The following is a 15,272-nucleotide window of genomic DNA, read 5'->3' as shown; positions in this document are numbered from 1 at the left end:
TAGTCGACAATCAATGAACATTATGTTTCAGATATTTTAAGATTACAAACAACTACACAACAGTTGTCAGTTATAGGAGTTTCAATGGTAATTAATAGCAGTGCGTGTATTTATATCTAGCATAATTGTAAACAACATGTGTTTAATGTCTGCTATAGAGACTGACCTCGTTAGCAGTGATTCCGGTTATTAATAATGTTTACCGATCAGTTCTATGTTTGTCACAGCCACTCATTTAGAAAGACAACTCAGTGTAGTCTTATGTTGTATACTTACGTTTGCAGCTATCTCGTCTATTACGTAATATGTATATATATATATTATGTAGTACTGTTGATTTCTCTCTCTACTGGATACCAACTAACTATTTAAGTTGACTTGATATTTTTTTACTTGTCAAATAATACAGTAGTAACACAATGAATATAATAAGGCAGTTCATATTTGTCTCAGTGAATCATAAATTTTTGAGAGACACCTGTACAAAATACAAAAGCCAGCTAAGAATTTTGGATATCTTGCATGTTTTATGAATCTATTCACGTCTAAATGCAGCACTTTTTTTCTGAGATGAGGCATTAGTTTTTATACTAAAATATCTGAATTATTTGAATAAAGCTGGAAATTATGTCTCTTGAAATAATTAAACAAATTAGGCACCAATGTTTTTGTAAGATATTTACATCTATCACGGACATTTAGTAAACTGCTTTCCCAATGTTGTTTCAATCCCAAAACTTGTTTGTGTTCAAAATTAATTAGGGCAATGCATATTCATACTGAAACAAACTGTGATAAAGGGAATAATATTATATAACAAAGGGCAAGGTCACCAGAATTCAACTATGTCATTATACGTTATACATATCAGCCAGGTATCACAGCATTCCACAATAGGTACTTTGTTGGGGTTTTTCTAAAAGCATTCCTATTTTAGAAATTCAATATAGCTGTTTTTTACCACTTTCCGAGAAAGACTTTTGTAGTTGTCTACGTATGTCCGAATTATGTCAACAAAACTGGATTACAATTAAAGTTATTTAGGAACCTAGTAAAAATGTACTCAAAACTGTTTTAAATGTATTTAGTGGCCACAGTACAAGCACTACGATGAATATTGGGGGGGGGGGGGTCACGTCCTGTTCACTTTAGTGATATCTGCTCTATGTCACCACAATAAACGGTTCATTGTAGACAGTTTTGATTGTGCAGAGGTCGCCTTTTTACATATGATGAAGATAAAGAAAACAAACAGCCTGTCAGCTGAGATAGCTCCGCTGTTAGCAATACACATTTTAATAAGGAACAATATGTACATGTATAGTATCAGAGCAATCAGACTTGCTGTTTTTAACAAGAAGTCGAAAATATCACTTTTTACCAAAAATATTCACCAAAATTAGAGAATTGAAGATATCATCACGAAATGAACAAATCTGAGAGCGATCCACATGTAGTACCTAAATATGTAATATCAAAGCAATTGGGGTTTTTGGTTTTTAACAAGAAGTCGAAAATATCACTTTTTTGCCAAAAATATTCACCAAAATTAAAGAATTGAAGATATCATCACGAAATGAACAAATCTGAGAGAGGTCTACTCAAGGTACATATACACAAAGTATCAAGGCATTCAGACTTGTAGTTTTCAAGAAGAAGTCGAAAAAGTAAAACACTAACACGGACAAGAACGGACAAACACTCATATGATAAGCTCCGCTCGACAAAGTCGACAGCAGAGCTAAAAAAAAAAGCTTTATTGGAACTGTTCAGAAAATTGACATTGAATTTGAAAGGCAATACGTTAAAATTGACACACAAGTTAAAACAAGTCGCGTTTTGGACTGTGTTCGAAGGGAATTAATAAAATTTAAATGGCATCATAGCTAGGCACTTTCCAAACTGGGGGGGGGGGGGTGAATGTTCTTTGTGATTTTTCATTTTAAGTCCACAATTTCGGCTCAAAGTGACAATAGGTCGATATTTGTAACTGTACAATTTGCTACAGAAATTGTTTTATTGGATTTTAATTATCGGTACTATTATCGGATTAACCATCTTGAAATATTGAATTTTACTGGCTCTTGGAGACTAACAATTGAGCATAAAGTTATCTAAATCGGTCAAAAAATCGCAAGGATGACTGCTTCTAATAAAAATTACATCCATAGTTTATAAGGGCACATATGAAGTATTACCTTCTGCTTCTTCTTGCTGTTGTTCCCATTCTCGTAATAATGCTTACCATCTATGCCTGGCCTCTCAAAGTACTTTTTTGTTGGTCATGGTGACAAATTTGAATTTAAGTATATTTTTCCCAAATGCGGTAAAACGTCATTCCCATCCTTTTGCTGAAGATAAATCACAATGTAAGCAGATTTTCTTTACTTGACTCGGCCACAATACAATAATGTGGACACTTTTGGGAAGATTATGCTAGATACTGTTGGAACAGCAGTGTACACAATATGTTAACATGTATATTTTAAGTCATAATGGCACAGACATGCGACACGAGTTTTCGTGTCCAATTACACTACGACAGTGATACAATCTGTCTTATCAATATTAAAAATAACCATATTCATTCATTTAGTGGACCACGCATTCAACATCCACTTGTACGTCAGTTCCATTTTTCACTAGTAAGTATAAATCCTTTTAATATAGGATTGTATATACTAATTGGTGTTTATCTTTGATATGATCGCAAATCGTGATTTATGGTGGTTCTTGTAAACCGTTGGAGCTTTAGTCTAGGTGCAACGTTTGGAGTGGTGTTAAGATGAAGTCTTTCCTAAAGTACTGATAAAGTTAGCCATGCGTAGGGTCTGAACGCACTCTACCAACTGCTACAGGTCGACCCCCAATAACGATCTTGGAGGTTCTTTCTCGTGCACTGAATTATTAATGAGCGAATGCCAGAGCGTACAATAGACCTTTTGCACTTATGCAAATCAACGTTAATTCCACCTTGTATGGGGCAAATCAACTGATTGATGAATCTTCTAATTTTGCAGTTCTGATAAATTGCAATTGGATATTGTGCATGGAAGATCGTAAACAGTTGTGCTCAGCATTTTATAAACACATTGGACTTTCGACTTCAACTGCAGAGTTTACAACTTATGATTACCTGTACTAAAAAGATACTAATTTTGTGAAACTATCTTTTATTTATGCACAAAAAATATCACCATTTCTCCTGAATGTTATCTTGGCATTCATATGCATGGCCAAGTACAATGTCACCAAATGAAAACATCTGTGGCAATGTACTTGTAAAAAAGATACAGATACACCAGCTTACAAGATTTGCTAAAGGTCATTCTTAAGGTTCCTGTTTATAATATTTAAAACGCACACAACTACCTTTTTATAACGGTAAGTTAATTTCAGAATAAATGTACACATATTACAATTGTTTTCATCAACTAGTGGAAAACCAATCAAACATTATATCTGCATTCAGAAATGGTTACATAAACATTGCACACATAAACTTTCCTCCAAAATGTGCCATATTTGCTCTATTCGAAAGAAATGCGTACACTTGCATATATGCTATGTTGGAAAGTGAGCATGAACAAATCACTTAGTTAGTTTGTTGTACTAAAACTACCACCTTTATTAAATGAAGAGATGCACTTCTAGTAGAACAAATATGATACATGTATACTTGTACATCCATACAGCAGTTTGACCATTGTATCCACACCAACAGACGCTTCTTGTATTTAAGTTTATTCATTATTAGATTTTGGCTTTAAAAAACATAGAATGTAACATCAATATGACATGACATCATACTATAATGTCCACATGTACCAAGCAATCAATCAGTACTTGTCTTACAATAAGCTACGTCAATTGGGGGCTATGGTCATGTTTTTTAGACGGTGACCATCAGCATTTTGACAAATAATTTGCTTGAAAGTCAGTTTACAACGAGGATGACACTTAATCTTTTTTCTTTGAATGTGAAAATATCAGATAGTATTCTTTTGAATAACACTGTAAAGCATACTAGAGAAATGTGTTTTGAAACACTTTTGAAACACTGGAGTATGATTAACAAAGTGATTCAAGGTAATGTAAGCAAAGTAACCCATTGTAATGTTAGCAGGGTAACCCAGGGTATTAACCAGATAACCCACTGTAATGTTAGCAGAGTAACCCAGGGTATTAACCAGATATCCCACTGTAATGTTAGCAGAGTAACCCAGGGTATTAACCAGATATCCCACTGTAATGTTAGCAGAGTAACCCAGGGTATTAACCAGATATCCCACTGTAATGTTAGCAGAGTAACCCAGGGTATTAACCAGATATCCCACTGTAATGTTAGCAGAGTAACCCAGGGTATTAACCAGATATCCCACTGTAATGTTAGCAGAGTAACCCAGGGTATTAACCAGATAACCCACTGTAATGTTAGCAGAGTAACCCAGGGTATACACCAGATATCCCACTGTAATGTTAGCAGAGTAACCCAGGGTATTAACCAGATATCCCACTGTAATGTTAGCAGAGTAACCCAGGGTATTAACCAGATATCCCACTGTAATGTTAGCAGAGTAACCCAGGGTATTAACCAGATATCCCACTGTAATATTAGCAGAGTAACCCAGGGTATTAACCAGATAACCCACTGTAATGTTAGCAGAGTAACCCAGGGTATATACCAGATATTCCACTGTAATGTTAGCAGAGTAACCCAGGGTATTAACCAAATAACCCAGAGTAATGTTAGCAGAATAACACAGGGCATTAACCAATTGACCCAAGGCAATGTTAGCAGAATAACAAAAGGCAATGTTAGCGAAGTAACCTAGGGTAATAACTAATTAACCCAGGGCAATGTTAGCAGAATAGCCCAGGGTATTAACCAAGTCACCCAGGGTAATGTTAGCGAAGTAACCTAGGGAATTACCAATTAACCCAGGGTAATGTTAGCAGAGTAACCCAGGGTAATGTTAGCAGAGTAACCCAGAGTATTGTTAACCAATTGACCCAAGGTTATTGACCAAACAATCCAGGGAAAGTTAGCTGGTTGGCTTGTACCAAATAGTCTGTAGTATATATTACCCCATGTATTAGTATTGCGACATATTGAAACAATAGAGTATCTCCCATATTCTGAAAAATTGTCTGGTTTACTGCACTCTCAATGTTGTTGTTTTTTATGTTATAATTAAAGATTGGATGGTTTTGGGAAAATAAATTGATCAACCTCCATTATAAATAGAAGAAAACATTTCTTCCAAAATATTCGTTGGTTGTTTCAAATAACAAAGAATGCCATGATCAAAAAATCATATGACAACAGTCACTGGTATGAGGGGGAATATTCTTCAGATTAAAAAACACAGACAGTCAGATATATCAAGAGTTAGATACAAGTATCTCCTGCATGGCAAAGCAGCCTTACTATAAATTTATAGGTCATTTCACCATTGATTGGCTTCGTCTTTATCAAAAAATTTTGGATTTATTACTGTTTATTTTCACACATTTGGTTCAAGGGTCAACACAAATATTCTGATGTAACTATATATCCAAGCAGTCAGCAATTCCCAAGCCTGCTACCAGAACAGATTGTAAATGTTGAATTCATAGTTTAGTCTTCATTTTTTGGAGTTGGCGGAGAAGAGTCAGTGTAGATCTTTAGTGCTCTTTCCTTCTTCGGAGAGTAAGTTACACGTTGCGTTGAATTCACCCATCTGTAAAGAAATTAACCTTTTAATGTTGCCATCAACACAATGACATCCCATAAGAAAGACACCAGTACACAACATTCCATATAAAAGATGAATACATGTATATCATATAGTATAATGGAAATAGTGCATGTGAAATGCGTGCTGAAAGGACGAGTCAGTGAAAATGAGATCCAGCCAACATACCCTTTTTCCTATATTTTTACATTCAACTCGCCAAAAAGCAGTGAGAATAAATTCCATACGAAACACCCAAAAAATACTTCTCAGCTAAAATTACAGGTAAAACAAAGATTTGTACAGTAATCTAAAAAGCGAAAAATGTCTGCTTTAATGCAAGATGTGATCACACTTGATTCACATCTTATTACAGCGCAAGACAAGGTTGCTATGTTCTTTAGTTTAGATCACTCCCTTCCTCCTGTATAGTTCTATGAAATTTTCTTATGTATTAATTGTATTAGTTAAAGCACATTACTAAAGCGCCCAAATCTATTACATTTAGTGTCAGCAATATAAGTGAAATTGTACACGACTGACCGTAAGCATTTTTTTTTAAAAGTAGTTATGGTATATTTAATGGTAAAACAAGTACACAGACTACTTGCAGATAAACAAAAAAACCTACTTTGCATTTTCTTTTTTCTGGATGGATTTTTTCTCTTCATCAGAGATTTCTTTCAGTTCTTCACGGTTATCTCTGAAAAGTGAAAGTGCTTGAGTTTAAAAGTATAATCAAAGATATTTTATTTGCATATACAGTAAAAATGTGATCCAGGAATGTGTTCACAGAGTAACTCAGGAAATTACTAACCCAGGATAATGCCAGCAAAAAAACTCTGTGTATATTATTACCAAAATGAACTAACTTGAAGCTATTTTTAACTGAGAAAACCAAGGTCTTATTAGCCAAGTAACCAAAGATAATGGTAGCATAGTAACCAAGGGTATTATCAGCAAATGACGCTGGGAATTATCAATCAGGTGACCTGAGTAATAGTAGCTTGATAACCAAGGGTATAAATAATTAAATGACCAAAGGTAATGATAGCTGTGAAACCAAGGGTATTATTAGCCAAATGACTGAGGGTAATGTCAATTATCAATCAAGTGACCCATGGAATTACCAAGCAAGTGACATCAGTAAGAGGGATATTACTTGTGTAACCTATGGTATTATTAGCTAAATGAACCAGGGTAATGCTAGCAAAGTAACCCAGGGAATTATGAACTTTATCAACAAGCGACCTGAGTAATGGTAACTGAGTAACCCAAGGTATTATTAATCAAGTGACGCAGGGTAATGTTAACATAGTAACCCAGGGTAATGTTATTTGAGTAACCAAAGGCATTATTATCCAAATGAATCAGGGTAATGGCAGCTGGGTAACACAGAGTAACCCATTGTATAATTAGCCGAATAATCCTGGGTATTATTAACCAATACTGACTTTTTATATAATTTTAAAACAAGTTTTCTCATTTATATTATGATTGGTATATAAATTATATATGACCTGTTTTTGTTGTGTGAATATGTGTAAAAGTCAGACTATAATGTTATTATTCCATATTTACATACCTGTAATATATAACTTGGCCATCATCCGATATATACAAAGGATTAACATTGAGTAATAACACTGGTGGTTCCCATTCTAACTCTGTCTGCATATCTAATATAGGTACTTCACATGGAAATGTTCCTCTTCCTTTAGCAAATTCTATGACTTCCGGATCCAATCCACTTACTTCGGAAAGCTTAAGAAAAAAAAAAATACCATACTTATAAGGATAGTGGTGTCATATTATAAAGTGATTGGTTACCACAGAAAAGTTATTATAGATGATTAAATAAGGTCAAGTGACAGTCCCGCTTTGGTAATTATATGAAATGAATGAACGCTAAGTCAAAATCACAAAATATCAGTCAATGAGAAATAAATGGGACAATAATAGTACAATGCAGCATGTACTATTTTGTAGAATTGTTAAATCAGTATTATTTGCCCACATTATTTGAACTATAACAACAATCCAAAGATGGAAATATACAACCATATTCCTGTTGTTATTCAAGTAGTAGCTATTCACATTTACTAGAATAGCAAAAATGACACATATAGTAATATGGAAAACCTTACCCTCTTTTTCAGCTCTTCAACAGTGGAGTTTTCCAGGATTATCTCCTGAAATGAATCCAGGGATAGATCAGAAGGCCGCCATCGCTTGGAAAATAAGGACAACTGTGCCATAGACATCATTTTTTCTGGTTCTGTAAAATATAAAAATCATTGTCAAAATTTGGAAAATGAACTAATATTCCAAACAGTCGCAAAATGATCAACATCAAGAAAGACTACATTGATGTACTGGTATAAGTTAATTGTGAAATAGTCAGTGCCCAAGGTGACATATCCACCAAATACTGATTGAAAACAGTATCATCCAAGTACTCCCCAAGTTAACTCAAAATGTCTAAGAAATTTTCTAAATTACCATTGCCAAAAAAAAAATTATTACTGAACTTCAAAATTGAAAATAACTCCTGTGATACGACACCAGCACCCTAAAAAGTGCCATGATAAATACATTTAAATATATTACAAAAAATAAATACAACTTTTTTTCATACAACTTATTGATGCCCATATCCAATAATAACTGTAAAATGCTTATACCTGGTAGTATTTCTACAAATATCTCCCAATTTGAATAAATTGGGATGTCATCTTCATAAATCTGATCATTTAGGAATATTGTGCCTGGATTCTTCCATGTTTTCTTTCTCATGCGGCACCTACACAGCAGATATAATGTTTACAAGATTAGAATTCAATGCCTATAACCTTGATTAGCCAATCAGAAAGAATTTCAGGCTATCATTGGCCAATCAGAAATGATTTCAGGCTATCTTTGGCCAATCAGAAATGATTTTAGGCTATCTTTGGCCAATCAGAAATGATTTCAGGCTATCATTAGCCAATCAGAAATGATTTCAGGCTATCATTGGCCAATCAGAAATAATTTCAGGCTATCATTGGCCAATCAGAAATGATTTCAGGCTATCATTGGCCAATCAGAAATGATTTCAGGCTATCATTGGCCAATCAGAAATGATTTCAGGCTATCATTGGCCAATCAGAAATGATTTCAGGCTATCATTGGCCAATCAGAAATGATTTTAGGCTATCATTGGCTAATCAGAAATGATTTCAGGCTATCATTGGCCAATCAGAAATGATTTCAGGCTATCATTGGCCAATCAGAAATGATTTCAGGCTATCATTGGCCAATCAGAAATGATTTTAGGCTATCTTTGGCCAATCAGAAATGATTTCAGGCTATCATTGGCCAATCAGAAATGATTTCAGGCTATCATTGGCCAATCAGAAATGATTTCAGGCTATCATTGGCCAATCAGAAATGATTTCAGGCTATCATTGGCCAATCAGAAAGAATTTCAGGCTATCATTAGCCAATCAGAAATGATCTCAGGCTATCATTAGCCAATCAGATCATTGATGGCCTTGCTAAATGGTTAATTAATCAGCTAAAATAATACAGACCATATTTTTGTTATTGTCATAATAAGGCTATCTGTTGTTTTTCTTCAAAGTCTCTTATTTCCTTTAGGATGAGTGCAAACCAGATTGAATTAAATTTGTTTGTTCAATAAAATATTTGAAAGTCACTGGTGTTCGTAATATCATATGCATAAGTTAATTCTGTTTTTTTGTGGTGGCCATCTTTGATTTCATTTATTTGATTTTGCAGTGGCTATCTTTGATTTCACTCAAAATAGTACTATGGTCTAAGCTTTAAGCTGGTGAGTGAAACATTTTACTAATGACTACTCATGATTACTTATGAATAATTAGGCAGCTGACAATCAATTGTGTCAATGATAATAGAGTGAATGTTAACAAATCATAAAAAATAAAAATAAAATGATTTGCATCAAGGTCCTATAATCTCCAATGTATGTACCAAGTTTGAACAAAATCCATCCATAAACACCAAGATCCAGTTCTGGAATGCCAGAAATGCTTGATTTTTGATGATTTTTTAGCACAAAAACGGCTGACATTTGGCCATTTTGAATCAGATAGTCAAACCAATATATCTATGTCATGATGTATAATGAATATATATAATTCGAGCATAATCAGTCAAAGCATGGCAGAGAGTCGGCCATTTTAAATTGGATCTGAAAAATAAAATGTGCATCAAGGTCCCATAATGTCCAACGTATTATATTATGTATGATGTTTGTGTAATGTTTGATTGTGATTGGTTCAGGCATGTCTAAGATACAGGTCCGGACGAATGCACGGTCAAAACAGGGTCCCCCTGTTTTCGGACTGCGTCCGAACGGGGACTAAAAACTAGAATAGTGGTGCCAGATAAGCATGTACTAAAAGCTCATGCAAGGAATACTGTCCTACCTTTCTACAGGTGTATCTGTATCGTACATTCTATTCATCTCTTCTATGATTTGCTGCTTGGATTCCAATACTGTCATTCCTTTTGCAAATATCCACTCAAATAACAGCTTACATGGCTGCGAGATACAAAGCACATAATTGCATGACAGATGCAAGTCCATGTTTAAAATAAAACATACTGTGATGATCCAGTAAACAATGAATGCAATCATTAGTTTATGCACGCTTCTATGTGGTGTAGTAGTAGAGAAAATGCAGTAAAGTCTGGGTATACCTTAGCGGTGAAGCTAACTATCAGCTTACTTTGCTATTAGATGATGCTGTCAGGCCTGTTTGGTGGTCCTGAGCAATGTTGACAGCATATTTTTCCCTCATTGTCAGCAATATTTTGTTATTTTTCGTAGCATTCACTAATATTTCTAGTATGAGACATATTTTCTCTGTACAGTTAAGATACAAATGTATGTTTGGCAGTTTTGAAAGTAGGCTAAGCAGGCTAGGCTGGTTTTATGCTGTAAACCGCATTGATTTCGTAAGAGACAATTTTTGGCGAGTCAGTGCAGATTGGAGAAATTTTGTAGCATTGAGAATACCTCTGGGGTAGTACAACATGGAGTCTTGATGACTTTTGCAAACAAAGTGTCATAAAATCTTCAAATTTGTGAAAATTCCTCATAGCGAAAACTATGCAGTTTACAGTATGGATATGGTGACTTACCTCCGGATCGTTTACTAGAAGTTGGTATACTTTTACCCTGTATTCACCTTTCTTCAGAGCTCTTCCGAGTCTCACTGCTATTTTACTATCATCACCATAGGATGTCAGATTCTCATTAAGTCGCACACACTCGAACTCCTGGTTGTTAGGATATACTCTATATACCTGCAATCATCGTATAATAATGTTAGACACATTCAAATCACCTTGTGATATATTAATATTGGACATCTTTTTCAAAAAACCCATTATATATATATATATATATATCAGTGTATTTTACATCATCTCTTAAAAATGATGTAAAAAGTTTAAATTCACCAAAAAAAGTACTTTGAAGTATTTATTAAAAAGACAAGTTTCGAAAATTATGTTTAAAAATGTTGATACTTCTCAAATTAAGAATATCAAATGGTGAATGACTGTGATAGTGCGAAACACCTACAAACTCTGAAATTAAGGCCCTGTCGCAGACTTTGAATCCGTGGTCCACATTGCCCACAAAATTCTGTGATGTCTTGGCATTTAAGGAGCACAATCTGCAACACACGATTCAGAAATATCGACAAACAGGGCTATTCCATAAAGGTCATTTTTATATGGACGAGTTTATTCATAATATATTGCCAGGTCTACAGCCATAATTGAATTTTCATTTTCAATATAGCATATGTGGTTCACATGTATGTGGGAAAAAAACAAGTGTATTGCTTATTTCCTAATTGATGTTTTTACCACCCAGCACCCACATGATGATGGGTGTCCTAGAGCCTTGGCTAACTGAGATTGAAAGTACTAAAGCCAAAACAAACTGTTAAAAATGTTCTACAGAAAATTGATAGGGAGATGGTGGTTTATTTTGATGCTTGCTGTAATACAATATAAACAATGGTGACCCATAATTCCATGGTACAATCCCAGGGATGGCAGCTTCCCCTTCAAATCAATAATTCCTACCTTAAAATCAGGAGATGCGACACCAACGTAGGGTTCCAGGGATTTTTTTAAGATACCAAGTGATACTCTCTTGTCCAGACACACCATTAGTACTGAAAGCAGGGAGTGTAAGTGTTAATGGATGTAAGTATAAAGTTCTAGCATTGGACCAGAGCGTATGAAATGAAATATGGAGACAAGAATCCAGAGAGCAAATCACACTCCATAGTGATGTATTTGGTTGGAGTTCTCCAAGAAAAAAAACTTCATTTTTCACATACATGTTAAAAATAATATCATTTGAATTTTAGTTTCTGAGTTTTGGAATTATTGCCTTAAAGTTAAGATCAAGGCATGTTTTTTTACAGCCATGCAAAAGTTTTCAAAAATGACTGACCAATCACAAGTTTATTCAAATTTGTGACATTATATCCTTTTAGGGCAGACAATGGCGTATGCAAGATGTTAGCATGTAGGATCTGGTAAAACTTGTATATAGATATACAGTTAACAATGGGTGATGCCATCCAAAAATAACATTCCCCATTGCACACTGGTGCAATCTTTAGGATTGTGGAGCAGTCGTTTAACTCTACAGCTAAATACTGTCCAAAAATGTTTCTAATAAGGCTATATAAAAACTTCACAACATCCACGCGTGCAAATTTTTTTAAAAATTTTTGACTAATATAAATATTTTTATTCTGAGTCAATTAAGATTTACTTGCGACCTCCTAAAAGTCAGACATCCTGGTAACCTTGTTTGGACTAATTTCTAATATTAAACTGGTTTCCTCGTTTTTGAAACTTATTAAAAGTGAATTTGTTCAACTAAACGAGTACCAGGAGGTGTGACCTTTAGGAGTCTTGTATAAGTACCAGGATGTGTGACTTTTAGGGGTCATGCATAGATACCAGGATGTGTGACCTTTAGGGGTCATGCATAAGTACCAGGATGTGTGACCTCCAGGGGTCATGCATAATTAGCAAGGTGTGTGACCTTCATGCATGAAACCTAACATAGCAGACGTCATACCTGAATCATCATGTTTGTACTTCTCAATTTTGATGTAAGATTTCTTCTTTGATTTAACGTTCCTTTTTTCTTTGGCTTCAGTATTATCAACTACCGTATTGCTGAGAGTTTCTTTACCAGAAGCACATAGCTGCACTTCTTGCACTGGAAGTGCCACTTTATTGCAATTGTCACACACGCTGGAGACTTCAGAGTTAATTTCGGAATCACTGTATTTGGCAGTCTGCACTGGGGCACTCGCGGACCGCGCTCTCGTGGATATCTCCTGCATGCTATCGATGCCACGTTGTTTGCAAGCTGCAGTATCATCGACGGAGTGCATAATTTTACACTGTTCTGTAACTTTCAGTGGATCACTGAACATAAGTTCCTCTCCATGTATAGCATCCTGTGTACACGCAGCACTGCTACGAGTGGAGGCACCAGTTATTGTACTGCTATTATGGTCACCGCTAGCCACATTCTCCTTATTCAAAACAGCCTTATCCACAGTAGCTAACGTACTCTCAACATTGTTTTGATTATTATGATCCGAATCACTCACAGACGCTGTCTCGACTGTATCTGTTCCATTATTGCTACAGTTCTCGCCAGCACTTTGATCTGTGCCATCGTCTCTTATCGTCCTGTCTGTGGAGCCTGAATTCAACTGGCTTAGTTTATCCGCCACAGACCTTACAACATCTGTGGTGATATCATCGTTAGATTGTAGGATGTCCTTAATGGTGTCAGGCCTCTCCCTGGTGATGCTGTCAGGCCTGTGGTGGTCCTGAGCAATGTTGACAGCATGTTCTTCACTCATTACCTGCATGGCGTCACTGTCATCAACATCTGAAACGGAAGATCAAATACATTTATCGCGGCATGTTCAATTCGAATCCATTGCAATGTATACTACATGTTTCAGTAAGATTTTCGTTACAATGTTGCATTGTCGACAAAATTTAGTTTGAAGCCTTTGGCATGTGAAGTATTAATGTGAAATATAATAAATGCAACAGTTATGATGTTCTCAACATGCGTGCATCAGAAGTTTCTCACCAATAGCCGGAAATCGCATGGTATTGTAGTGTAGTGGCCTATTGAAATGAAATAAATTATTATTATTATTACCATAAATGCTAGTTTACTGACCTGGTACTGTATGAGGTAGTGATATAAAGACACGTATTGTGTGAGCATGGCGGTCTATGATTTCATACAGCCTTGATTCCAGCAATGGCAGTAATGCATCTTCTATGTCTTCACATTCAATAAACACCTAGAAATCAGCACCAATAAGTGAAGAGGTCAGTATATATTATAATGTACCTATAGTGGTGTCCATATTGGGGCATAATGTGTGATGTTAATGATCAATGTACATGTCAGTGACTACTTCCTAGAAATCAGCACCAATAAGTGAAGAGGTCAGTATATATTATAATGTACCTATAGTGGTGTCCATATTTGGGCATAATGTGTGATGTTAATGATCAATGTACATGTCAGTGACTACTTCCTAGAAATCAGCACCAATCAGTGAAGAGGTCAGTATATATTATAATGTACCTATAGTGGTGTCCATATTTGGGCATAATGTGTGATGTTAATGATCAATGTACATGTCAGTGACTACTTCCTAGAAATCAGCACCAATAAGTGAAGAGGTCAGTATATATTATAATGTACCTATAGTGGTGTCCATATTTGGGCATAATGTGTGATGTTAATGATCAATGTACATGTCAGTGACTACTTCCTAGAAATCAGCACCAATCAGTGAAGAGGTCAGTATATATTATAATGTACCTATAGTGGTGTCCATATTTGGGCATAATGTGATGTTAATGATCTATGTACATGTCAGTGACTACTTCCTAGAAATCAGCACCAATCAGTGAAGAGGTCAGTATATATTATAATGTACCTATAGTGGTGTCCATATTTGGGCATAATGTGATGTTAATGATCTATGTACATGTCAGTGACTACTTCCTAGAAATCAGCACCAATCAATGGCGAGGTCAGTATACATTATAATGCACCTATAGCAGTGTCCGTATTTGGATATGCACTTATTGAGGTGTTTTTATTATCAAAAATTATTTTATGATTAAGTGTACATTTTTGGTTTGTATTTTTTTTTCGCTCATGAACTTTCAATATAGAAAATACAGTATAGCTTGTAAGCCTGAGTCTTTAAAAAAGTGACATTATTTACCTTATTGCTTCTGAAAAACCCTTCACCTTTAAGGGTTTTATTAGGTACTGTTAACATTCGTAAATCGTTGTAATACCTTTCTAATATCACACGCATTTCATTATTTTTACCAGTAACCTGACAAATTAAAGTTTGTGTTAACAAGACATCACAATATTCAAATCTCATAGTATTCAATTGACATTGAGGGCGCTGTTTCAACATTTAAAAA

General features: G+C 35.1%; 1 protein-coding gene across 2 annotated transcripts in view; it reads right to left on the bottom strand.

The window, feature by feature from the left end:
- Positions 1-3,728: 3,728 nt before the first annotated feature.
- The window catches only part of LOC100378231 (ubiquitin carboxyl-terminal hydrolase 47-like), a 32,070-nt gene continuing 20,526 nt past the window's right edge, over positions 3,729-15,272 (bottom strand). For both annotated transcript variants that reach the window (XM_085506494.1, XM_078011397.2), the window contains exons 16-26: positions 15,062-15,178; positions 13,993-14,119; positions 12,859-13,689; positions 11,844-11,935; positions 10,887-11,051; positions 10,169-10,284; positions 8,402-8,520; positions 7,865-7,995; positions 7,303-7,481; positions 6,349-6,420; positions 3,729-5,723 (exon numbers count right to left, since the gene is read on the bottom strand). In XM_085506494.1, the coding sequence (XP_085362620.1) occupies positions 5,621-5,723; positions 6,349-6,420; positions 7,303-7,481; positions 7,865-7,995; positions 8,402-8,520; positions 10,169-10,284; positions 10,887-11,051; positions 11,844-11,935; positions 12,859-13,689; positions 13,993-14,119; positions 15,062-15,178 (2,052 nt within the window). In that variant the 3' untranslated portion in view covers positions 3,729-5,620. The remainder of the gene's footprint in view (positions 5,724-6,348; positions 6,421-7,302; positions 7,482-7,864; positions 7,996-8,401; positions 8,521-10,168; positions 10,285-10,886; positions 11,052-11,843; positions 11,936-12,858; positions 13,690-13,992; positions 14,120-15,061; positions 15,179-15,272) is intronic.

Source organism: Saccoglossus kowalevskii, chromosome 12 (assembly GCF_978046115.1).
Source record: "Saccoglossus kowalevskii chromosome 12, keSacKowa6.1, whole genome shotgun sequence".
Lineage (NCBI taxonomy): Eukaryota > Metazoa > Hemichordata > Enteropneusta > Harrimaniidae > Saccoglossus > Saccoglossus kowalevskii.
This window is presented reverse-complemented; position numbering and strand designations above follow the sequence as displayed.